Below are 25,276 nucleotides of genomic sequence, written 5' to 3' on the forward strand. Positions count from 1 at the left end.
TTTTGGGGATTGGACTGATAGATGAGGATGGTCATTTGATAGAGGGTAGGAGGGGTTTGCCCGCTCTGGGCCTTTCCTGCAGGACTCCTAGCGGAATGTGTGTTCTTCCCTTGGCCTGATGGAGTGGTCAGAACTCATGGCGGCCCCCAGAACTGAGTTGAGGAACAGGCAGGAAGATCTGCTCATACAAATGGGCCACATGACAGGGTAAGGACAGGGGGTCCAACACATGCAATGCATCTGCAGGGACCCTGAGCTCATTGCCACCTCTGAATCATGATAGACCAGGGACCTTGCTGTGAGGTCCTGGCCAGCCTCAGGGCCCATCCCTTGTGAGGTCAAGACCAGGGCCTGGCGAGAGGGAGAAGTTTCCAGCAACTTGGTCCATCAGGGCAGGGGTCCTGGACTAGGGGTTCAGGAGAGAGGATGCCTGACTCCATCTCCTCTTTCCAAGGAAGTGCTGGAGGGAGCCAAGTGTCGCTGGAGTGAAACTCAGGTCAACCTTGGCATCTGATGAAAGCTCAGATCCCCAAGGCCTGGCAACAAAGCGACGGGGACCCTGCTGGCCTGGCAGGCTTGGGGACTGGCATCCCCCTCGTCTGTTCGCAGAGGACAGAGCTGTTTCTGGCTGTTTTCCAGGGTAGGCGGCATTCCTGGGATGCCCCCCCAGGGACTGAGGCCCCAGGCAGGGAGGGGTGGAGCGCGACAGCTGGTTTTGTTTTTCATCGGCTGTCTTTGGTTTGGAAAAAAGGGCAGATGGCTCCAGAAATAAATATCTAGGAACGTGCCCCTCCCCCCTCCCCAGCTGGTGATGGGCGGTGGCATCAGAACCCTGGCAAAGGTGCCATGCAAACAGCAACTGCAAAATGCAGCTCCTGGCACAAAACTGCACATGATTGAGATGGCAGAGATGGACACAGCCCTAGTATCCATCAAACTACCACAGATTTAGGGCCTTTCTTAGAAATGTATTCTGTGACAGTTCTGAAGGCCAGAAATGCAAAATGGGTCTCACTGGGTTAAAACCCAGGTGAGGGCAGGTCTGGTCCCTCTGCAGGTTCCAGGGGAGAACCGTTTCTGGCCTTTTCCAGTTTCTAGAGGTGCCATGTCTTTGCAACAGAGAGGCAACATGTCCGCAGGCCCCGGGACTAGGACGGGCACGTCTCTAGGGGTCGTTATACCAAACAACAGTAATAACTCCTAAATTCTTAAACCGGTCCTGGAAGTTGTCATACCGTGCTTGCAAATCAAAGGGTAAGGCGACAAGGGCTTCTTTGGAAGGTATTTCCAAATAATGTGGAATTAATTCACTTGGAAGAGAACTCTCCGCTTTCCCACGGAGCCAGTGCGCCCTCTGCGGGCTAGAAGCCATAGCAGCTCGCAGGCTCCTCCTGGTGGCCGGCAAACCCGGTGGCCTAGCATCCACCTCTGCCTCATCTGCCATCCTCCCGAGGAGCACAGGCCGCAACCCCCCTTGCAAAAGACCAAATGCTGTTGGCTCTGGAGCCATGAAATTTGACGTTTGAAAGGGGCGCCTGAGTAAGAAATCGACTCCCATTTTTCACACACGAGAAAACTTTGAGGGTGACTTTGTCCTGTGCCCAAGGTCGCAAAGCTAGATAGTCACAGCTGGAACAGAAACACCCCTCTATCTGTCCCCTCTCAATCTATTCTTCTGTGCTCAGCCCATTTTCTGGAAACTTCTTTCACATGGCAATAAGGCAAGGAGTTAGGATCATGTTTGGTAAGTGCGGGAAACAACTCAGGCAGGACGATGGGAGAGCAGAACCCCGGCCTGTGTCTGACACTTTTATCCTCATCTCCCCCGACCCTGCTCCCTATCACATTCTAATGCCACCCACATTCTGTGCATCTGTTTATGTATTTGGGGCACTTTGTCAGACCACAAACTGTTGTGACATCTAGTATTTCCTTGCCCTTGGGGCTGAGAGCACTCTGACAGGAAAAAAGAGAAATGACAGCGAGCAGCCGTGGGTACAAAAATGGCACAATTTATTTGGATACTCATGTGGGAACACCCACAGGTGTGGGAGAGGACAATCCCTGCCCACAGTCCCCACAGTCCCTTCCCTGACTTGACCGGGCGGAAGGGAAGAGCGGGTGATCTGGGGGTGCACAGTGGTTATGGCGTTTGGGCATGGTTTTACATTTAAGAGGAGCTACATTCCATAAGACGGTTTTCTGCATCCTGCGGGGTCTGTGTGGACCCAGTGGTGTCTGGGAGGACCAGGCCAACGCCTTGATAATCACCCTTGTTTGGTGTTGGGTGACAGCGCCCTTCTCTTCTGCGAGCACCCCAGACATCGGAGGTCCCTAGGGGCAAGCGTGGTCGGGGGAAGGGCTGCCAGGGGAAAGGCCACTGCAGGTACCAGTGGGTGGGTGGAGCTGGGGGCAAGGTATGGCTTCTTCCATCACTTCAAGCGGCTTCACACAAGCCCTGGCCACACCTCCTGTGGAGACAGTGCTGGGACTCTGGTACCGTGACCATGGAGGCCACAACAAGGTTTCCACACAAAGCGGGCAGCCAGGCTCCGTGCAGGGTCATCGCGTTATTCAGAACACAGGGGCATTTGTCTAGAGTGGTGGTAGGCTCACTATTTACAGGTAGAAAACTTTCTTCCCCCAACATCTCAAGGTGGTCGTTAGGGAGACTGCATAAAACCTCAATCTTTCATGATATGTGAAAGGCCACAGAAAACCTGGGGTATAGGTGTGGGGTATGGGAAGCCCTGACAGATGAGCCCAGTGTTTTGGAGGAACTGAAGGAACAGAAGGAGACTGAGGAAGAAAGGTGGGGGGGAGGGAGCAGGGGACATCGTACCTCTGTGACAGATACCAGGCTACGGGGGGCCTGGTGGAGGTGGGTTCCTGTCTCGCTGACCTGGAGCCCACAGCTGGTCCCCTCCCACTCTGAGCACGTTAGGGGCATGTGGGCCAGGCCTGCTGTGTCTGGTGAGTGGGGGCTGAACTCGCCCTTGGGCAGACGCACGTGCTTCACAGAGGAAGTGGTTTTCCCGGTTGCTCACAGCGTACAGAGTTAGAGCCCAGGTTCACTCTTCCCCACCGTGGAGCTCGGGGAGGCCGGGCCCTGCTATGCATAGACCCATGGCTGCTGCCACCTTGGAATCAGAGAGACGACTCAATGCCAGTGTTCAGTGGAGCTTGGGCAGCACAGAGCACGCTGTCCGATGGCTGTGGAGGTCACTGAGCTGCTGGGCCAGAAAACACGGTCCATGTTCCGGGGAGATGGCGCTGTCACTGCCTCGGGAACAGTGGGGCCAAGGGGGCCTCAGTGGCACATCCGTGCAGTCATTTCTTTCTGTTAAGAACAAGCAGGACATCAGGTATCATCATAAGAGGCAATGGAAATCACTCACACACACACACACACACACACGGAAAAGCGGGGACGCAGTCTCTAGGGAAGCACGGGCTTCACTGCTTCATTTAGAGCCAAACCTTACAGAACAGGGAACAGACAGCAGCACTCCTGCGAGGGCAAGCTCTATGACGGGCCAGAGAAGCTACTGGTGTCTACAGACACCAGCTGTTTTCCATCCGGCTGCTCAACTCTGCTGTTGCTGAAAACAGCCACAGCAATGAGTGTGTGGCTGCATGTGCCAATAAAGTTTTATTCACAAAACACAGTATACTGGCCCCCGTCTCATACACTGCATCAGACACCAGAAGGAACCTTCTGGAAAACAGCCTGGGCATAAATAAAGACGAATACCCGTAAAACGACCTTTCACCTGGCGAACCCACTCTTGGAAATCTGTCCTTGACAGGTGACTGATAAACAAGACATGGAGACATGAAGACGCCCACCGCCACATTATGCAAGCTCGCAAAACCCTGAAAATCTTACAAAAGAGCTGACCAGATCGTCATACAATCTGTGTGATTCACAGAAAACCATGGGAAAAGTCAAGACCTTATTACGTTATTGTCCAGCTCCTTCCAGACAGAACTCTAGGCATCTATACCAGAGAAATGATGATGGGACTACGCCACTAAGTTACAAAGCACACCACAGTGGTCAGCATTTGGTGAGTAACAAGCTGAGGAGACATTCACATAAAATGAACCATTATAAAGTGAACGATTCAGCGGCACTCATCCACGATAGTGTGCGGCCTCACCTCCCTGGTCCAGAACATTCCATCCCCCAGAGTAAAGCCCCTTCCCCATTAAGTGTGTGTACTAGTAACTTTAACGGTGGAAAAATGTGTACTGATAGCCAAAGCCTGTAAGGGAATATATAAAACTGAAAAAGTGACGGGAAGATGTTTTTAGCAATTTTTAAAAATTGTAAAAGAATAGCCTTTCAAAGACCCAAATCAATGGAGGAAACGCCAGAAAAAGCGCCCATATGGACTCCAGGGCCCCTGCGAGGGTCTGAGAAGGGGACCCAGAGTTACGATGTCGGGGCAGCCCCGGGTCACCCCAGCGTTTCCAAGCTGGGGAGGTGCCCAAAGAGGGGCATGTAGATGCTCCCATTACCATAATAACTCTGGGGGTTCTGAGCACCAGCCCTGGGTTCTCACACTGGCCCCACCAGGACCCCTGAGGGACGTTCCTGACCCTTGTGAACAATGGTGGTGGCTGGTGGGCACTGGGCGAGCAGCCACCTGCCGCCCTTTGACACCACAGATCCTGCTCAAAGCAATTTGGGGAACCCTGCGCTGGACCTGGGGCAGTGTGGGGCATCCAGCACTGATCAGGCACTAAGTCTACAGCTCATGTGATGAGGAAGGGTCCCAGGTGAGCCACTCCTGCTACCTGAACCATCCCCTCTCTAGGGTGGGGTCAACATTGACTGATTTGGCAAATCCGCACACAGAGGAAGTGGATTCATAGTTCTCAGGGTGATGGAATATTCTGGAATGAGCGGAGGTGACAGTCGCACACCCTGTGAATTTACTAAAAGCCACTGAATTATTCAGTTCACAATGGCTACTGTTAAGGTATGTAAATTTTACTTCAATTAAAAACAAAAATTATTCCTTGTTCTCTGGCCAGGCAGAGAGGAGGAGGTTGGGGAGATGGGGCCATTGGGGCCACGGGCCAGCGGGCCACTGTGTGTTCGTTCAGTGCACGTTCTATGTGGTTCAGTGTCTGTGGAGACTCAGCTTCTCCTACCGGGATAGCGAGTGGGGTGTGGCTGCAGGAAGGAGCTCCTAGTACCATTCTGGGCCAAGCAATGGGGGTGACCCCCCAGGGGACCTGTAGGCACGGCAGCCCCAGCATCCAGGGCCTTTGCATCACATGGGGCTGCATCCCCATGACACCCACCCACAGGGTGGCAGCTGAAAGAACCAAAATCAAACCTAGCGGATGGGTCCCAGGCACCAGACTCTGGAAACCAAGCGACCTATGCCAGCTGTGGCCACATCCAGTGTCACCATCACAAATGTGGGCCAAAACCTAAAGAGCCAACGTCTGCTTCACTTGCTGACTCTGGGCATTTGGGGCCCCAGGATCGGGGGCCACAGTGACCCCGCCTGCCCACTCACCAGCGGCTCCAGCTCCTTGGTGTCGATGAGGCTGAACTCCTTGACGAAGTAGTAGAAGTGCTTGTAGCAGGTGTTGACGTGCGCCTCGGAGCCCATCTGTGCGATGCGGTCGAAGTGGTGGATGTACACGTGCACGAACACACGGAATAGGCGTGACAGGATCTTCCTCACCACCTGCAGGAAGTTCTTGGGGAACGGCGTGCCTGCACAAGAGAGGGGTCACCTGAGGCTCAGAGGGGCTGACAGCCTACTGTGGTCACACAGCCCGCCATGGCTGGTGACATTCCAGGAGGAGCCCCTTTCTCCAGGACCCCCAACCCTGGTCTTTGCGCCGCCAGCCCCAGGGAGCCCTCTGAAATGCAGCACCGCTCTGCTGCCTGATGAAGTCCAGGGGACAGGACGGGGACAGGTAAAGCCCATCCTCAGGGCACCTGATGTCAGCGGCTCAGATCCCGGGTGTCGAGGCTTCGCTGGGAACGCTCTGGGAGCCACGCATTCCTTCTGCCTTTGCCCAGAGTCCTTTCAGAACGAGAACGTTCCCCGCCTGCAGGTCTGCCAGCTGTGGGTCTGCTGTTTCCACTTCGGGGTCCGGCCATGGGCTTCTGTGTGTGGTTTTTCTAGTACGGTTTATTTTTCTTAATAGATATTGGACAACCCATAAAAACATATTTTTTTCACTTGGTATTTTCCACTTGCTATCTTTCTCTCTCTCCTTCTTAGTATGCTTTTATAATATTTAAATTTGATGGTCTTGTCACAGCTTAACTGAATGCATAGACTATGCTGTAATTTCTTCTCCTGTTACTGAATACTTGATTTCTTTATTTGTTAAAACTGGCAAAATATACCATGAGATTCCCCATCCGAACCATTCTAGGCGACAGCTGGTGGCACCTGGCACGTTCACAGCACTGTGTGCCCTCATGGGCTCCTTCCCACTGTCCACCAACACTTCATGCCCCACAGGACAGATGGAAGGCGTGTGTTCATGAGATCCAACCAGAGCTACCAGGTGGGCGCCTGGGACCAGAAAAGACAGACCAGCCCATCCTCGAAGAGAGGGCCTCAGGGGCTCATGGCCCAGGGGACACATAGATGTCGCTAACCGTGGGGAAGCCCTAGTGCACCAGACACATGCCCCCCGGAGATGGGATGTCAGCAGCTGGACAGCACTGCTCACGGGGCCTGTGGTCAGCTAGGTAATGACCCAAAGATGTCGAGGCGAGTGTGGGAAGGCTCACAATGTGGTGTCCGCAGCAAAACCGAGACCCAGAGCCCCGACCAGGGAGCCGACAGGGCTACTCAGAATGGGAGAGGGTCTGAGACGTGTCCAGTTAAAAGGAAGTGGGGAGGAACTGGCTCTCTGCGTGTGCTCCCTCCTGCGTGAGAACTGATGGTGGTAATGTATTCCCTTGGCTCCAAGCGTCTGAATGGTGTTGTCACAGCGGCTCGTGGGGGACCTGACTCTGAGGAAGGTTCCGTCAGCATCAATGAGACTTCTCAGTTTTCTCCACCGGACAGGAGAAAAGGCTGAAGAGGTGTGCTTGACTCTCCAGAGAGGAGCCCATGTTCACGGGTGTCTGAGGAACAGGTGCTGTCCTTGAAGGCCTTTGAAAGCCATGTGGATGGATGGTCCCCTCAAGAGGGTGGTGACCCCATGCACTAAGGGCCTCTAACAGTGGTTAGAAATCAGAAAACATGGAGCAGAGAAAGGCAAAACAGAGTGCCTGGCTCGGCGCCCAACCTACATGAGACCGGGTCTGATGCTGACCCCACCCCCTGCCTGCTCTCCAGGGTGGTGCTGGGGGAGGGGGCCATGTCGAGCAGCCCAGCCTACGACAAGGACCTAGAAATGGAATCCTCAGGACTGTGCTGCCTGTGCTTGCAATGGTACCCTCACGCTGGGGGTGAAAATCTAGGCCACCCCTGCTTTTGTAAATAAAGTTTTATTGGAACACAGGCCTGCCCATTTGTTCATATACTGTCCATGGCAGCTTTCAGGCTACATGGCAGACCTGAGAAGCTGAGAGAGAACATCTGACTCATAAAGCCAGACAGATTTACTATCTGGTCCTCTTTGGGAAAAGTCTACAGGCCTCAGTCTAACACTACAGAGCATGGGCTGGTGGCTTGGCGACTAAGTGGGTGGATAGGCATCGACGGCACTTGGAGCCCGTCCTTCCCTGGCTCAGCCACAAATCTAACCCCAAGGGATGCACGGCAGGCTCTGGTTTTCAGAAGCATCATGGACAAGAAGCAGGTACCACTGTTATGTCCACAGCGTTTCATTCCACCTCCCTAGCTGGGGTCGGAACAGGCTGAGGGGCCCAGGATTGGCAGACAGGGCAGGAAGGTGAGGCCTGGGCCAGGCAGGCCCCCGGGGAAAGCAGCAGCAATCCCAGAACCCACGACGAGAGCCTGGACGTCAGGGTGTGGCCTCAGAACCGCTGCTGGGCAGCCGCGTGGTGCCTGCCAAGTTCATTTTCTATTTTTTGTCAGTTTCCTCTTTGATAAAATTGCTGGCATTCTCCTTCTCAGGCGAGGGGCTGACAAGAGGTGCTCAGGGTCTAAGATCTAGGAGGAGGCCCTGTGTCGGCAGGCCGAGTCAGGACAGGGAGCACGTGCAAACCAGGCTTCAGGGCTGCAACACAGTCTTGGTGACCTGTCTGGGGGCTACCCAGGAATCCCTCCTTTGAGAAAGTGTCCATCGTGGGCCAGCCTTTTCTCAGACAGGCCTCTGAAAGCCCTCTGCTAGCGTCTGGCTATTTCCTGTACAGATGGCGAGTGAGGTCCAGAGGGGTGAGAAACTTGACCAGCGACCAAGAGCAGGGGCCCGAGACCCGCAAGGACATGGGCGCCCAGACCCATTCACCGTTTCCCATGAAGGTGTGTTGAGACCGATGGTGAAAGCGAGAAGGGCCTGAGTTGGTCTCCGGGGGCTGCTGTAAGAAATTACCTGCGGCTCAGGTGCTCCCTCACAGTCCTGGAGGCCAGGGCTCCCACATCGGTCTCGGGGCGCTGAGGTCAAGGTGGGGGCAGCACTGCTTCCTTCTGGAGGTTCCAGAAGAACCCGTTTCCTGCCTTTTCTGGAAGCTGCTGGCATTCCTGGGCTCACGATCCCTTTCTTTTGTCTGTTGTCACATTACCTTCTTCTCTATCTGTCGCATTTCCATGTGCCACCCCTTTGTAAGGATCCTTGTGGTGACATTTAGGATCCACCTGGATAATTCAGAATAATCGCCCCATCTCAAGAGCCTTTACTTGAAGCAAACCATGGCCCATCCACACATGGAGTGTTACCCGGCCGTGGAAAGGAGGGAGGCACCGACACTCACCACAACGTGGATGGACCTTTTTTTTTTTTTTTAAAGGAGGGCGCAGCTCACAGTGGCCCATGCAGGGATCAAACTGGCAGCCTAGGTGTTATTAGCACCACGCTCTAAGCAACTGAGGTAACCGGCCGCCCCCATGTGGATGGACCTTGAACACACGGTGCTCATGAGAGAAGCCAGACACACAAGGCTACACAGTGTGTGATTCCATTGATGTGAAATGTCCAGAACAGGCACATCCACAGACAGGATGTGCGTTCGTGGTTGCCAGGGGCTGGGGGAGGGAAGGGGGGTGATGCTGATGGGGACGGGGCTTCTTTTGGGGGGTGGAATGTTCCGAACGCCACTGAACTGTGTACTGTAGGCAGGAGGACTTCTTGCCTAGGACTGCTCTTGGTAAAGCTGGCCGCAGGCACGGCCCCCGCCCGACTCACCGACGCTGGTAGGGAACACGTCCTCGTTGTTGATCTGCACCTCGATCCAGTCCATCAGCAGGTCCATGTACCGCGGGGCGGACAGCGCTGTGGGCCTGCGGAACTTGTGCTCGTCCTGCCAGCGGTACTCGTACTTGGGGCCGCCCGACATGACGGGGCACGACTGCTCGGTGCAGCCGTCGCTGATGGTGCCGTAGATGAGGTTGACGCGGTTGAAGAAGTCCACCACGTGCACGGCCACCCAGTCGTTGAGCTCCTCGCCGGCCGGCAGCTGCACGGCCAGCTTCAGGTCCAGCCCCGCGTTCAGCGACGCCTGTGCCCTCTTGTGCAGCTCGAACCGCTGCGTGCCCGGCTCGAACTTGCGCTTGGGGCGGAAGGTCTTGTCCTTGCTGAAGACCTGCTTCAGGAAGGGGTTGGACATCGTGACTCGGCCTCGCCGTGCGCTGCTGGAGGGGTGCTCGTGCCGCTCACCAGCCCAGAGGTGACGGCAAGCTCAGGGGCCCGGGGTCTTCCCTGAGATCTGAAATAAAGAAACAGGAAGAATTGTCATCTGTTCCCAGAAACCCTGTTCTGGAAGCATGAGTGGGCTGGACTGGGGAGTTCCCCAGGACTTGCGTTTGTTTTTTTTGTTTCAGTTTGTACAAAACAACATAAATACACATTTACACCCCTCACAAAGTGATAACCCCTTCAAGTCTACTACCCATCTGACACTGTACACAGCTGTTACAATATCATTGACTATATTCCCCAAGCTGTACTTTACATCCTGTGACTATATATACAATATATATATATACATACATATATATGTATATGTATATCTATATGTATATATATATGTGTTTATATATATATATAAGTTGACATTCAATATAATTTGGTATTAGCTTTAGGTGTAAAGCACATTACTCTGCCATAAAAAAGAATGAAATCTTACCACCTGCAACATGGATGGACCTAGAGTGTATTGTGCCAAGTGAAATAAGTCAGACAGAGAAAGACAAATATATGATCTCACTTATATGTGGAATCTAAAGCACAAAATAAATGAGCCAACAAACAGAAGTAGACTCAGAAATACAGAGAAAAAACTGATGGTTGCTAGATGGGGGGGGTTGGGGGATGTGAAGGGATGACAAAGTACAAACTGATCGCCACTAAATAGTCACAGACATGAGACACGTATGGAGAATATAATCAATAACGTAAAGATGTCGGGTGCCAGATGGTGCTGGACTTATTGGGGGGATCACTTCATAGATTATATAAATGTCTAACCAGGACTTGTGGTCTTGAGTGTCACTGAAAGGGTGCCAGATCCACAGGGCACAGAACAAAACTGCCCCGTGGGTGTCCCGACTTCTCAGAGCAGGAGATGCTGAGTCAGGGCCCCTGGGTACCCAGACCATCCAGGGTCCTCCGCCCCTGCCCAGAGGCTTTCTGTGAAGTGGGAAAGAGCGCTGAAACATGTACGGCCACTAAGGGTAACTGCAGCGGGCTAAGCAGTGGCATCTGTAAAGATATGTCCACATGCCCGGGAAGTAAGAACAGGACCTTATTTGGAAAAAGGGTCTTTGCAGATGTGATGAAGGATCTCGGGCCGTGCTCATCCTGGATTATCTGGGTGGCCCTAGGTCCAATGTCCTTATAAAAATGAAGACAGAGACGCACAGGGAGACGGCCATGTGATGATGGGAGGCAGAGGTGGGGTAATATGTCCACAGGCCAAGGGACGTCAGGGATTGCCAGCACCACTGGAGCTGGGAGAGGCCTGGAACAGACACTCCCTGGAGGCTCAGAAGGGATCAGCCCTGCTGACACCCTCCAGCGGGGCTGGCGGGGAAGAAATTCCTGTTGCTTCTGTTCTTCCGTGTCCAATGATGAAAGCAAACACTCAGGCCGCAGTCACCACGGTCTCCCCATCAGCAGCCAGTTTGCTGCTATGTTGGTGCTGGCCGGCCACAGCCCCCAGCTCTCTGGGAGTGTGTATGTTGGGGTCTCTGGGGAGCTCCCCAGGGAGAAGCCGCAGAAGGGGAAGTGCAGAAGAGAGGAAGTGAGAGCAGGGCATGTGCACCTCCCGGCTAGCTGCAGTGTGCGCCCGCGGGAGGAATAACCGTTGACAACATTCTAGTGAGTTCCCAGACCCCTTTTGCTGCGTTTAAATTTCAGTGTGAACAAAGAAGGGGCAACAGGGTAAACCTGACAAGCTCAGTGACTGACAGTAACCACACGGGGTGGTCTGATCACAAATTCCTCCTGGGCAGGTCGTGGTGGGCACTCACGCCCCACAACCAAGGCTTCCTCAGAAAAAGTCAGCCTGTACCCTAAGGGAGCCCTGTCCAAATAAATGCTCGTGTCCCTAGGATAACACAGCTTGAAATGCCAGAGCCCTTGTAGGCGTAACCACCCTCACAGTCACCCTGTCGCCCACATACCATCTCTATGTGCCCTAAATGCTAAATGTCAACTGTCCTGAACTATCCTGCACCCACCCGTGTCTCTGCATTTTCCTTTCTATCCAATCCTAGCGATTTCCTGCTTTGTTTTCTCCTTAATCTCGTTAACCTCCCACCAGTGGTTTCATGTACTTTCTTCCTGTTCCTCCTTTGAGTCCAAAAGCAGAAAGAACTGCAAACCGCCATTCTCTAGAGTATTTCCTCAGCTCTTTGAGACCTTGCTTCTGGGCATGCCCTCAGTTTCACTCAAATAAACTCTTATAAATTCTTACAGGTTCTTCTACAGGTTTGGACATCCTTTCGTCGACAGTGGGAGTTCACAGTTGTGACCTGCAGCCTGCCCTCCAGACTCAGCACACTGTGCAGCAAATTACCACTGAGGGGCTTTGAATAGCCGAATTATCAGAAAGTTCTAGATATCTTGTGTCTGAAACGGGCCTCACACCTCTGTAGGGACACTGCTCAGCCCGCAGCACCCAGGATGGCCCCCAGGGACAGTGAGCCAACGAGTCTGGGCTCAGCCAGGGCACGGTGCGGCCCTATACCCAGGTCAAGTCCAGTCCTTCCTGGGCCCAGAGGCTCCTGCCCGACTCCATGGCAGCCAGCACATATACACCATGTCCTGGGGGCAAAGGCAGAGTAACTCTGAGGACAAAATGGCCCAAGGGCACTGATGATTTCAGCCAGTGTTTAGGGAGAGCTGAGTGGTGACTTTGCCACCTCCTGGAACCCAGCATTCCCTTCCCATCTCTGGGTGCAGGTAGAAGAGTATCTACGAGGGTGGAGGACTCCCAGGTCCTGGCCTTCCAGAAATTCCTCTAGAACTGCAGGCAATGCGAGTCTCTCTCATTGTTGGGGTCAGAGGGGACGCAGCAAACTGCCAGCACAATCTTTCTGTGCTTAACAAAGACTTTCCAGTGGAAGGCCAAGCTCTGTCTTCTGGAAGCCTTTGGTTTAATCCCAGAGACTAGATATACAATACAAAATGCCTACCCCAGTGTTCTCAGCTGGGTGAGCCTGCCCCCAGGGGATGCTGGGCAGTATCTGGGGACCTCTAGGATTTTCAGACTGGGGGTGCTCCTGGCATCAAGAGGATGGGGCCAGCATCCCAGTGTCCAGGATGTACCCACCCGCCCCCAGAGAGTGACCCGGCCCCGGTGTCTCAGTGCCGTGGGATGAGGGTAGAGAACAATGGTGGGGAAGAGACCCTGGTTTAGGTCATTGCACACAATTGGTGAAATTGGGCAGAGCTGCTTTTCCGTGTGGCCCGAACCATGTAAAACCCAAAAGCTGCGCATGGGGACAGAGGAGCCAAGCAAAGACAAAAGGGCCAGAAGGATGGGAGAAACACAAGTGCAAAGGGGAGGAACCCACTCAAACATGAGGATGGCTATGATCAAAAAGGACAATCAGTGGTGCTGGTGAGGATAGGGAGAAATCAGAACGCTTGTGCCCGGCTGGTGGGAATGTGAAATGGGACAGTGCTGTGGGAAATGGTCTGGCAGTTACGCAAACAGGTACCACCTGACCCAGCAACTCACTCCTAGCCATCTACCCTAGAGAAATGACAACACATGTCCACACAAAACCTGTACATGGACGTCCACAGCAGCAGGATTCATAATCATCGCTGAAGGGTGGGGTCAGCCTGAGTGTCCATTAGCAGGTGATGGACACACACAGTGTGGCCCATCCACATAAGGCATATTACTCAGCCGTGAAAAGGAGGGAGGCGCTGACACTCCCCACAACGTGGATGGACCTTGAACACACGGTGCTCATGAGAGAAGCCGGACACACAAGGCCACACAGTGTGTGATTCCACTTACGTGAAATGTCCAAAGAGACAAATCCACAGAGACAGGAAGTGGGTTAGTGGTTGTCAGGGCTGGGAAGGGGGTGAGGGTGACTGCTGATGGGGATGGGGCTTCCTTTAGGTTGATGGAATGTTCTGGAACTGGATACGGGTGGTGGCTGCACAGCACTGTGAATGTACCAGATGTCAGTGCACTGGGCACTTTCAGTGAGTGGAGTGTAGGGTACGTGACTGATATCTAATAAAGCTGTTATTTTTTAAAGTAGGGGGACAAGCAGAGCAAGTGTTAGCTGAGCCTGTGCCCCAGGAATCTCAAAGAACTAAAGATGCTCCCTCTCGCTCAAACTGAGGCAGGCACCCCTGTAAAACGGCTGTCTGCTGTGAAATGTAACCCAATTACACAAAACAAAGGTACAGTGAACGATTTGCCCCGAGTGCGAGTGACACCACCCGAGGCAGGCTGTGCTCTGGAGCAAGGAGGGCCCAGTGCCGGCCACCAGATCAGACATACCTTCACTTCCTTCCCCAAAGCCAGCCCTGGTGCCCTGGGCCCCACTGTCACTTCCTGCCACCTTGGTTAACACCCAGCTAGGCACTTTATAGTGACTCTGGGAGGAAAACACTATTCCCACTTTACAGATGGGGAAAATGAGGCCCCAATAGGGTCTCCCCTCGGCATTGCTGACATCAGGGCCAGGTCACGCTCTGTGGGGGCGTCCTGGGCACTGTTGGGTGTTAAAGAGCATCCCTGGCCCCCCACTTGATGCCAGGAGCACCTCCTGTGCTGACAACCACAGAATCGCCCAGTGTCCACTGGGGGCATCACTGCCCCAGGTGAGAGCCCCTGGGTTAGAGGATAACAACTCAGTACTAACTAGTTTATGATGATTACGTAGGTCAGTGATTCAGGCTGTGCAGGTGGTAGACGAGAAGCCTGACTGAGCGGGATGCCTGGGTCCTGTGGGTGAAGCCACGGTTCTTGCTGTCGGGCCTCGTACTGCCATAACTCACCCGCTCTGTTATTCCGGCTTCCACCCGTTTTACCCCAAATCCAGGGCCAGGAGCCCTCCGGGCTGGGCTCTCCCACACTGGGCACCTCTGCAATGACAGCCGAGTCTGGACCAGTGACCCGCTCTGGTTTTGTGGGTGGGCATGGGCCCAGGTGCCTCGGACCTGGAGGGTGGAAGGGGGTGCCTCCAAGAAGGGAAAGGGACCCAAGAGAGGAAAGGGCAGATGCAGCCATAAACACCCACCTGCCCGCTTCTGTCCTACCATGGAAGGGCAAGATGGGGCCCAGCCCAACACCCTCCAGAAAGCTCCAATTAAGAGGCCACCTCCTAAACCCCGTCTCGGGGACTGGCTGAGGCCCCAAGGGCTGGGCAGCCCAGGACCCTCCATGCCATGGGCGTGTGTGCCAGACCTGACGGTAAAGACACTGAGGCACCACCTGGACCCGCTAACAGCCCCAGCAGCCCTCGCACCTGCTCAGGTGATGAATATGCAAACAGCTGCTCAGAAAAGCTGGGAGCTTCCTAGAGCCCTCACTTTCTCATGCTTGGTCTTATTGCAGCCTCCAAACACCTCTCCACATGGGCAAGGGCAGCTCCACTTGGCAAGATGAAGTGGGGTGCTAGCCTGTCTACTAGCTGAGGGGGGCTGGCCCTGTGCCACAGGGCCCCGCAACTGCCTCTATTACAGGCTCCTGTTTACCCTGCAGCAAACCTACCTGATGGGAACCCCAACACAAACAAATCTGTACCCACCTGACCGGTTGCTACCTTCTATTTATTATGGGGCCTCTTGGGTGACGGTTGGGAGCTGAACCTCTGACAAGGTCATCTGGGGATAAGTAACCTGCACAGACAGAAGCCTCAGGGAACCCCACAGCCTCTAGGCCGGCCACCATGTCTTTGTTCACATCTACTTAAGGCTGTCGCCCAGAAAGTTCTAGAAGGTTCTGTAAGACTGGGCAGGGCAGCGGAAGGGGCTTGCAAGACTGCTACTCACCTTTCTGACTCTTCTCAGAAGGTGGGAGGGTTTTTTTTTTAAGTGGAAACAACAGTTTTCTGGAAACCTTCATGGATGGGCAATTCCCGTCAAAGCCAAGAACTTTCTATCAGAAACACACACACACACACACACACACACACACACACACACACACACAAGTTCTGTGCGGCCCAGGGGTGGCTGGCCGCCGACCCCCATCGCTCCCACCACATCCCATTACCATCTCTGCAGAACCTTTCTCCCAGCTCCTTTTAGAATACCTCCAAGGGCACCGCGTGGGGAAGGGTGGGACCAGCGTCTGGAAATTCAATGCTAAGGGCTCTCCTGGCTCCCAGTCAGACAAGATGTGCTGGCACTTAGAAGTTTCTAGAGTGACAGAAGTAAGATGACAAAATTCCACTGAGCCAACATACACCCACCCCCTTTTTTTTCTGAAAACAAAACAAAACACAGTTCCTCTGAGCAACCGCCTCTCATGACCCTCCCAGAGAGGTACAGCGGCCCAGCCCATTGCCACTTCCTTCCGGTGCCTCCACATCCTGCCTCTGCTGCTGACACTGCCACCACCTCAGGACACTGACCCAGACCTGCTGGGGGTGGGGCTGGAGGGCCAGGCCCCACCCTGCGGGGCACTCACAAGGCAGTTCGGCTTGGCCTTTCCCCCCACTCCCCATCCGCATAGGGAGGGGGAGGGTGTTTGCATTTTGTTGGTGTTTTGTGCTCACATCTTGGTTTCCTGGGTGAAGTTCTCCAACTTGTATTGTTTGAGGGCAGGTAGTGAGGTTTGTGGGGGCCGCTCCAGGCGTTACTGAGGGGTTCCTTAGATTCCAGCCCAATTGAGATATAATTTACATCCTTTAAATTCCTCCTTTTTAAAGTACACATGCTGGTGGCTTTTAGGAAAATCAGAGCGTGCAACCATCCCCTCTAATTCCAGGCCACTCCCATCATCCCAAAAGACACTGTGCCCATCAGCAGTCACTCCCTATCCCATTACGGGTTGAATCATGTCCCCAAAAAAGATATGTTCAAGTCCTGTGAGTGGGACCTTGTTTGGAAGTGGGGTCTTTGCAGGTATAATTAGCTAAGGTGAGGTCACACTGTAGTGGAGTGGCCCTAATGCAATGACACATCTTTAAAAGAGGGAGATTTGGACACACATACACAGGGAAGACGGTCGTGTGACGACGGAGGCAGATGTGGTGATACATCAACAAGCCCAGGGACACCAAGGGCTGCCAGTAAGCAGCCGGGAGAGGCCGGAGGGACCCACCCAGGGCCTGTGAGCAGAGAGCCCACAGCAAATGGAAGTAGGCTGGGACCTGAATTGGGGTCCCTAACCGTCCGTGTTTGCTCCAGAAAGATAGAGGGGGCCTGAGGTGTGCACAGACCAGCGTGAGGATCCTGCACCTGAAAGAGACCTCCTCCCCCTGCCTCAGTTTTCCACAGGGCAAATACAGATACAGTGTTTGACAAGACTGTGCTGCCTGGGGAATAGACAGGAGAAGAAGGTGAGTGGTTATGGGTCCTTGTGTCCACCTCTGAGGACTCGGCCCAAGGTTTCAGGAGATGCCACCACGTCCTAACTGATCAGAGCCTGTGTGTCAGGACACATGGAACAGCGCCCCTGAACACGCACACACTTGCCCTCGCTGGCTGTCCACGCTGCCCTCTGCCATCAGGATCCTGGGGCCGCGGACTTGACTGTGACTGACCTCGGAGGAGGGGAACAAAGGGTAAAGGAGTCACAGCTCTGAGCCGTCCACCATGAGCCAGGGCCTTCCACTCAAGGGTCACACTCTCTCCTGGGTGCTGTAAGCTCCCAGCAAGTCAGCTACAACTGTGGGTCTCACCAGGTGGTCATGTCCCCAGCGGACTCTGGGCGATGTCTGCATATCTGTAGATGTCATGACTGGGGGCTCCTGGCATCAAGTGGGTGGGGCCAGGGATGCTGCTCAGCGCCCCACAGTGCCCCCGACACTGCCCCCTCAGGCAATGGCCTGGCCCCGCCCCGATGTCTTACATGGGACTTGGGTGGCAGGAGTTACCCTGTCCTTTCCAGAATGCAGTTTCTTAAGTCAGATTCCCCGCTTCTGCTTAAGCAATCTGAACTTTGGGATTCCAGGAAATCAGGAACAGGGCTCACCAGCTGGGGCTCATCTGGAACTTCCCAGAGTAAACACCCAAGTTCCCAGCCGCTGCTGGGGAATTTTGTTAAACCTCCATTTTATGAGGCTCTGGGGATGTGAGAACAGCTCCCGAAGGATGATTAATGGCTGACTTTTCCGCGAACTTAAGAGCACAGCCAAAGCGTTTGCACAGATGAAACAGCCCGCCCTTCACCTGTCTGAATATGAATCGTCTAAAAAGTTCAGGAACTGAACTGGCACTTCTGTGAAACCCTCAGGGACTGAAATGACCTCTTTTGCTTTTGTGGGGGCAGTGGGGCGGAAGAGGGCAGAGAGAAGGAGAGAGAGAAAGGGGAGAGATAGAGAGAGAGAGGGAGAGAGAGAGAAAGACAGGGGAGGAGAGGGGAAGAGAGAGGGGGAGAAAGGGGGAGAGAGAGGAAGAAAAGGAGATAAAGGAGAAGAAATGGGGAGAGAGGGGGAGAGAGGGGATGCCACTTAAGACTGCAGCACAGGGAGAATTCTCGCTGCACTTGGCTTTGCAGGAGATGCAAAGATGATACAGACACAGTCTCTTCTTTAGGGAGGTTCCAATAAAAAATAAGCTATCAGCCATGAAAAGATACAACTAAATACAGATGACTAATGGAAAGAAGCCAGTCTGACAGGGCGACAGACACACTGGGATTCCAACTCTAGGACATTCTGGAAAAGGCAGAATGAGACAGACAGTGAAAGGATGGGGATTGGTGGGGAGGAGGGATGAATAGGGGGAGCACAGAGGAATTTTAGGGCAGAGAAACTACTCTGTATGACACTTGTGGGGACAGAGCCCCAGAAAGTAGTTTACAGGCTCTCGGCCTCACGTGAAGGGGTACTGGCTCGGGTGGTGAATGGCCCTCGGCTGTGGCCGGTTAGCCGATTGGCCGCTGGTATAACTGCTGTGGCTACGAAGGATTGCCGAGGAGCTGAGCAGAGCCGAGGAGAGCGGAAGAGGAGAGCCGAGAGAGAGGAACAGAGTCGAGAGAGTGGAGGAGAGTCGTCGGTTGGTCGGTTGGCGGAAAGGCGGACGGCAGGTCACGTGTCTGGTGAACCCAGCCTCCAGTGAGACCGTGGTGGTGTAGCTCCCCTACCTATGGCTCCGTGGGTGTTCCTTTTCGGCCTCACCATATCCTGCGTTCTTGTGTGGGGAGCGGGAGCAGAGACCCCGCAGGCCGCCCCGCCTGAAAGATGGCGCGGCGAGAAGGCCTCCGCGCACGACAAATGGCGCAGCGAGCAGGGTCCCCCGCACGACAACACTAATGGTGGACACATGTCATTATACATTTGTCCCCATCCATAGAATGTCCAACACCAACAGTGAATGAACCTGATGTCAACCTTGTCAGTGTAGGGTCATCCTCGTAACAAACGTCCCGCTCTGGTGGGGGACGTTGAGAGTGGGGGAGGCTGTGCATATATGGGGGCAGGGGCTACTGGAAAATCTCTGTACCTTCGCCTCAACTCTGCCACGAGCCTGAAACTGCTCTAAAAAGTAGTCTACTAAAAAAAATTATAGCTAATGCCGATTCACCCATCACAACACACCAAGCATTTGGCTAAATCCTTTGAATAGCTCACCCCATTTAAGAAATTAGTAGAGCCACAAACAGGAAGCAAAAAAAAACAAAGCCTATGAAAGCAGGAGATGGACATACATTTGTGGAAAGAATAAGCACCATGGAAGGCACTAGAAATACAATGTGCGCCCCATGTAGAATTTCAAATTTTCCAGTAGCCACATTGCAGAGTAAGAAACGAAACTGCTGAAATTAATATTCTAATGCCATGTTTCCCGAAAATAAGACCTGGCTGGACAATGAGCTCTAATGCATCTTTTGGAGCAAAAATTAATATAAGACCCAGTCATATTATATTACATTATATTATACTATACCGGTCTTATAGTAAAATAAGACCAGGTGTTATATTAACTTTTGCTCCAAAAGACACATTAGAGCTGATTGTCTGGCTAGGTCTTATTTTTGGGGAAACAGGGTATATTCTATTTAACCCAAAAGCAGCAAGACACCAACCATCTCAGTAGAGAAAATACTAAGGAGATATTTTGCCTTTTGTGAACAGACCAATCTCCGCGACCTGGCGTGCACTTTGCACGCACAGCACATCCTAATTTAGACCAGCGATGTTTCAAGGACTCATTAGCCACGCATGGCCGGTGACTGCTGTCCTGGACAGTTAGGCTCCAGAGAAGTTGTTGTGTTTTTTTTAATTAGTTCCAGGTGTACAAAGCAACACAATGATTAGACATTTACATCCCTCACAAAGTGATAACCCTAACAAGTCTACTACTCATCTGACCAGAGGTTTTTAAAAGAGGGGGGAAAACCACCTATTGGAAGACCAATGGGACAGGTGTTGTCTGAGGTGGGTGCTGGATTCCTACCCCAGGGAGGGGAGACCACATCAGAGTAGGTTCCAGGGTAAAGAAACAAAGGGGACTTTTCCAGAGGGAGGAGGGAAGCTGGGCCCGCCCTGGGGGTTGCAGGCAGAGGGGCAGGGCAGCCAGCTCTTCCACTTGCTGTGTTCTCACTCCATAATCAGTACACACATTTAGTAAGTTCTGATAACAGACCCTGACAGGATAGCGCAAACAGGTGAGGGAAAAACATCAGTCCTTAAGACGTCAACTAGTGGGGAGGGGTGCTGGGGCTCCACCAGGCTTTGGCCAGAAGCGGGACCCTGGCATCACTCAGCACAGAATCTGTAAAATGGGCTGATAAGAGCCCCCTGCATGTTAGGTGGACTGAGGAATGAGGGAGCAGTTGCCCGGAGGCCACGTGTTGGCTTCTGTTGAAGCAGGTCCAAAACCAGATGGTGCAGGCAGGCCCCTGGGCTGTGAAATATGCCAAAGTGTAAGTGCATCATGTTCAAAATTTACCTGACAGTATGCTTTCAAAATGTGCAGTTCATTGTGTGCCAATTAACCTCCATAAACATGATAAACAAAAAGACAGGAAGAATCTTACTCCAAAGTTAACAGTGGCTCTCTGGATAGTAGGACACCCCTGATTTACTTTCTGCTTTGTGACTTTCTGTATTTTCCATCCAATCCCCTTCCTCTTTCAGTGACACTTGATAAAATAGTCATTTAAAACAAACGCCAGCCCTCCAGGCAACGCAGAGAGGAGGCTGCGAAGCCCCCTCAATGGGCAGTGCTGACACCGCCAACACCTCGTGCACAGCCCTTGCCCAGTGCTCAGTGACTCCGGAGCCAAGGAAGCAAGAAGCGCACTTTTAAAAACCTAGTCCCGGTGGTTTGGCAGCCCTGAAATCCTGCGGACTTGATCCAAACCAGGAAGCGGGGTCCTGGCGATAGTTAGTGTCACGGCCCATGGTTGACCACAAAGTGACATTTGTAGCCACGAAATCGACCGAAAGCCCACTACAGCTCCCTTCCGGCAGCCCGCCTTCACCTCTCCTGAGGGACTAGAACTCCCATTGCCCGTATTCGCTCATCTGAGAACCCACCTACCGTCCTACGCCGACGGGCCGTGCCGCAGTCCCCTCGGTCCTCTGTCTCCTGTCGTCAACCCGTGTTCGGATTGCTTCGCCACCCGCTAGCGCCGGCCGCATAGCCTGCCGCGGAGGAACACCGCGCACGTCTCGGACACGCCCGCCCAGCCGGATCTACTTCCGCCACAGACCGAGTCTTTCCCGGAAGCGGAGCTGGGGGCGGACGTCTAGCCCGGGGGGCAGACCCGGTTACCGCGCTCTACGTTACCTGACCTTCAAAGAAGGGCCGTAATACCATTGGCTGCTGCTCGCAGCTCAGCCCGTGGGAGGAGCTTCGCAATGCTGGGGCTGAGGGGCGGGGCCTCCAGCAGAAGCCGTCCCAGAAGAAGTTTGCACGGGTCTGGGCGCGTGCAAGGGGCGCGCTCTGAGGGCGGGGCCAAGCTGGGGGGGGGGGCGGATTGGAGACGCGGGGGTTGGAGGGGCGGCTCGTGGGCGGGCCATGGAGGCGGAACCGGCCTCGTCAGTTGTCCGTTGCGGGGGCGCGGCCAGGATCTGGAGCGCGCGGTTGGTTGCCGCGCGGCGGGCGGAGACGGGTCATGGCGCTGCTTTTGTGTCTGGGCCTGACCGCGGCGTTGGCCCGCGGCTGCCTTCATTGCCATCGCAACTTCTCGGAGAAATTCTCCTTCTATCGCCATCACGTGAACCTCAAGTCCTGGTGGGTGGGCGACATCCCGGTGTCGGGCTCGTTGCTCACCGACTGGAGCCAGGACACGATGAAGGAGCTGCACCTAGCCATCCCCGCGGAGATCAGTGAGTGCGGGGCGGGGGTGCGTCCCGCCACGGAGCGCTCCCGGACCAGCCAGACACCGGCCGGGCAGCTCACCCGCTTCCTCTTCCCGCCCCCAGCCCGGGAGAAGCTGGGCCAAGTGGCGAACGCCGTATACCAGAAGATGGATCAGCTGTACCAGGGGAAGATGTATTTCCCGGGTAAGGGGCTGCCCACCGGCCCGGGACACGCCCCTCTGCCCATCGCCTGAGCTAGATTTTCTTCCTCCTGCCACCTCCCATTAGGGTATTTCCCCAGCGAGCTTCGAGCCATTTTCCGGGAGCAGGTGCACCTCATCCAGAATGCCATCATTGAAAGTGAGCCAATAAGGACGGGGAGGGGGAGAGCGTGCTGCCCAGGGCCTTGGGGACGCGGCCACGGGCGTATTTCAGAGTCCGCATAGAGGCTGGGGTGCCGGGCCAGGGTGTGGCTGGGGCTGGAGTGATGTGATGTGGAGAGGGTATCAGTGCAGCTGGGTGATAGAACTCAGAGCCTGCAGCTAGCACGAACAGCACAGAAAGCGGGGAGCAGAGCAGCTCCCCTAGGGAGGGACCCTTTCATCTCATGGACACCAACCGGCAAGGCCCCTTGTAGGATAAATCCCACGCCTCCCTCCCCGCCACCTCTCCCAACCAGTCCCCTGAGGTACCAGTGAGTATTGCTGCACCCCAGCCCCGTGGTAGCTCCATCCCAGGCTAGGGGCCATACCACAGGGCTGATGGACAAACCCTGAGCCTTGGGCGGACCAGAGAAGGTGGGCTGGAGTGGGGGACAGGCTGCGCCCTGCTAGAAGGCGCCCACCGTGCTCTTGTCCCCGCACAGGCCGCATCGACTGTCAGCGTCACTGTGGTGAGTGCGCCTTTGTCCAGGCTGTGGGGTGCAAGGGCGACAGTGTGGGGCCCTGGAGGATGAGGGGAACCCGCAGCCACCTCTCGTGTTGCAGGCATCTTCCAGTATGAGACCATCTCGTGCATCAACTGCACGGACTCACATGTCGTCTGCTTTGGCTACAACTGCGAGTAGGGCTCAGGCGTGGCAGCTATGCTGAGGGCCCCGCTGTCCACGGGGTCTGAGCCTCTCCCCAAGGGGACCCTCCTGTGACTCCTCCCTGGCCTTGCACCACCTGGGTAGGGTGGGGTGGACCGGGCTGGTCCTGTGACCTTGGGGCCATACCACCTCCACGCTCCATGTCCCTGCAGGTCATCAGCGCAATGGGAGACAGCTGTGCAGGGCCTCCTCCTTTACATGTGAGTTGGGGCAGCCCCGCTCGGAGAGGGGACCCCGACTGAGGCCACTTGACTCCTGACTCTAAACCCACTGTCATTATAGAAATAATTGGCACAAGTAAGTTCCCTGTCGCCCCAAACCCAACGTGAGTGTTGTCAGAGGCAATAGGGTGAGTATGTGCAGGGTCGGCCGCCAGGAGGCAGGACCTGGCCCCACTGCTCAGGGCCCAAGCCCCTTCCTCCCTCGAGGGTCTCTGAGCTCAACTGGCACAAGAGGGTAGATCATCCTGGTCAGGGGGACCCCATCAAGTCTGGGGGTGGCAGGGCTGTGGTCAGAACGTAAGAGGACACCCCACCCACGATGTGTGGGACCTAAGGAGGGGCCTGGGGATCACAGGCACAGCCTCAGCCCCAAACTTGGGGCTGACCAGGGCCTGATCATGTCTTTCAGACAGGACACCAACATGAGGTAAGGCCCCCTTGGCCCGTCTTCTGCAAAGCCCTGGCCTGGGTGGGGGATAAGAACGGGGGAGTGGGGTCTGATGGATGGGGGTGTTGGACTGGGTGGGCACAGGCAGGCAGGGCTCTCTCTGCACCTGGGACGTGCCAGACATCACTTGTGCAACATCCATGTGATCACTTCATGAATAAACATGTCCTCCTCCTCGCCACCTGGATGCACAGTACCACTCCAGCCTTGTGAGTCACCCAGAGGGAAGAGGCTGCAGAGACCTTGGGGGGCCGGGGTGGGGGTGGGGGGGCTGGGGCAGGGCTCCAGGGAGAGGGGTTGTGCTTAAGCCAGAGATCAAAACCCATAGGCCAATTTACAGCAGACTCCACCCATGCACTTTTGCAGCCTGTCATGGGAATACTGGGTGGGGACCAGAAAACAGGCAAGGCCTCCCAGTTCAGCTTTGAGGGTCTGTGTGCAACCTTGTTACATACCCCTACTGGGAGGAGAGATCCAGGTCCCCAGCGGAGATCCAGTAGTTGGGGAAGGCGGGGAAGGGAGAGGAACTACTGAGGCGCCTGTCTCCTCACAGCCTGGTATCACCAAGCTTCACATGTCTAGAGCCCCCACACCTGGCCAACCTGACCCTGGAAACTGCTTCTGAGTGCCTGACGCAGCACTGATGGCCGCCGAGCCCACCGGCCCCGCCCCAGCCTTGATGTGGGGCTGGGACTCAGCTGGGCTGTCCCAGCCTGACCCTGTGGAGCAGCTTGCTGCTCCCTGGGGTTCCCCCACCCCATCAAAGCCTGGGCAGAGGTGGGAGGAGGGGAAGGGAGATGGGTTTGTATATAGCAGATGCCAGGCTGGATCAGAGCTACTGGATGGATGATTAAATGTCCCTGACACTTCTCATCGCGGAGCAGTCCCTGTGGGGGTGGGGAGAACCACATGGGGTGCTGGGGCCAGACAGTGGGTCCAGGGGATCTGCCTAAGTATATCTGGACAGGCTTTCCTGGAAATGAGTTTGGGAGCGAGTGGGTTCTTCCTATGACTCAAAACCAGAGTGCTGTCTGATGAAAATCAGGGCTGGCCTGTGTTGTGGGGTTCAGATCACCAGGTCATGTGGGGCTGGCTGAACCTCAGCCCAAGGAGCCCCACTGCACTGCTGCTTTCTGCAAACACTACCTGTGGGTGCTGAAGGAGGCTTCCCCTGAGGAGCTTGGTCGGGACTGGACTGCTGTTTGGGAGGGAGGCTAGCTCAGAAGCAAGCACGGCCCGGACCTGTCTGCGTGCCTGTCTCGAGCCTGGGGACCCTGCATGGCTTTCTGCTGAGGTTTCGCGGACAATGCTGGCCACCATTTTCACGGGAGCATTTGTGTTTAGGTCAGGAAAACTCGGCAGGGGTTAAAACAGCGGTGACACCCCGGGTAGACTGTCCAATGGCAGAGTCACAGGATGTCTTGAACAAGTGCCCTTCTGAGGGCCACGTGCCAGGGCAGGGCGGGTAGATGACCAGAATCATGGTCACTGCTGTTCCTGCTGC

At 54.7% G+C, this 25,276-nt stretch overlaps 2 protein-coding genes across 5 annotated transcripts; one reads left to right on the plus strand and one right to left on the minus strand.

Moving 5' to 3' along the window:
• Positions 1 to 1,996: 1,996 nt before the first annotated feature.
• On the minus strand, positions 1,997 to 21,388 carry MOB3A (MOB kinase activator 3A). Of its 4 annotated transcripts, none has more exons than XM_019743985.3 (4): positions 21,250 to 21,388; positions 9,304 to 9,823; positions 5,538 to 5,740; positions 1,997 to 3,340 (listed from the first exon to the last, which is right to left on the minus strand). In XM_019743985.3, exons 2-4 carry the CDS (start codon positions 9,722 to 9,724, stop codon positions 3,311 to 3,313), a joined length of 654 nt encoding a protein of 217 aa, XP_019599544.2. In that variant the 5' UTR covers positions 9,725 to 9,823; positions 21,250 to 21,388; the 3' UTR covers positions 1,997 to 3,310. The 4 variants fall into 4 exon arrangements, with proteins under 4 accessions (XP_019599544.2, XP_019599546.2, XP_074193597.1 ...); XM_019743987.3 differs by having other exon boundaries at positions 21,246 to 21,384; XM_074337496.1 differs by lacking the exon at positions 21,250 to 21,388 and adding an exon at positions 15,849 to 15,988.
• A 34-nt stretch (positions 21,389 to 21,422) lies between these two features.
• On the plus strand, positions 21,423 to 24,645 carry IZUMO4 (IZUMO family member 4). The gene is made up of 10 exons (XM_074337495.1): positions 21,423 to 22,040; positions 22,137 to 22,217; positions 22,302 to 22,373; positions 22,879 to 22,905; positions 23,000 to 23,075; positions 23,256 to 23,303; positions 23,386 to 23,400; positions 23,734 to 23,751; positions 23,967 to 23,981; positions 24,326 to 24,645. The coding sequence occupies exons 1-10, from the start codon at positions 21,827 to 21,829 to the stop codon at positions 24,414 to 24,416; spliced, it is 657 nt and encodes a 218-aa protein (XP_074193596.1). The 5' UTR covers positions 21,423 to 21,826; the 3' UTR covers positions 24,417 to 24,645.
• The last annotated feature ends 631 nt before the right edge of the window (positions 24,646 to 25,276 follow it).

This window comes from Rhinolophus sinicus, chromosome 15, assembly GCF_057876585.1.
Source record: "Rhinolophus sinicus isolate RSI-liver-muscle chromosome 15, RSI-T2T, whole genome shotgun sequence".
In the NCBI taxonomy this organism is placed as follows: domain Eukaryota; kingdom Metazoa; phylum Chordata; class Mammalia; order Chiroptera; family Rhinolophidae; genus Rhinolophus; species Rhinolophus sinicus.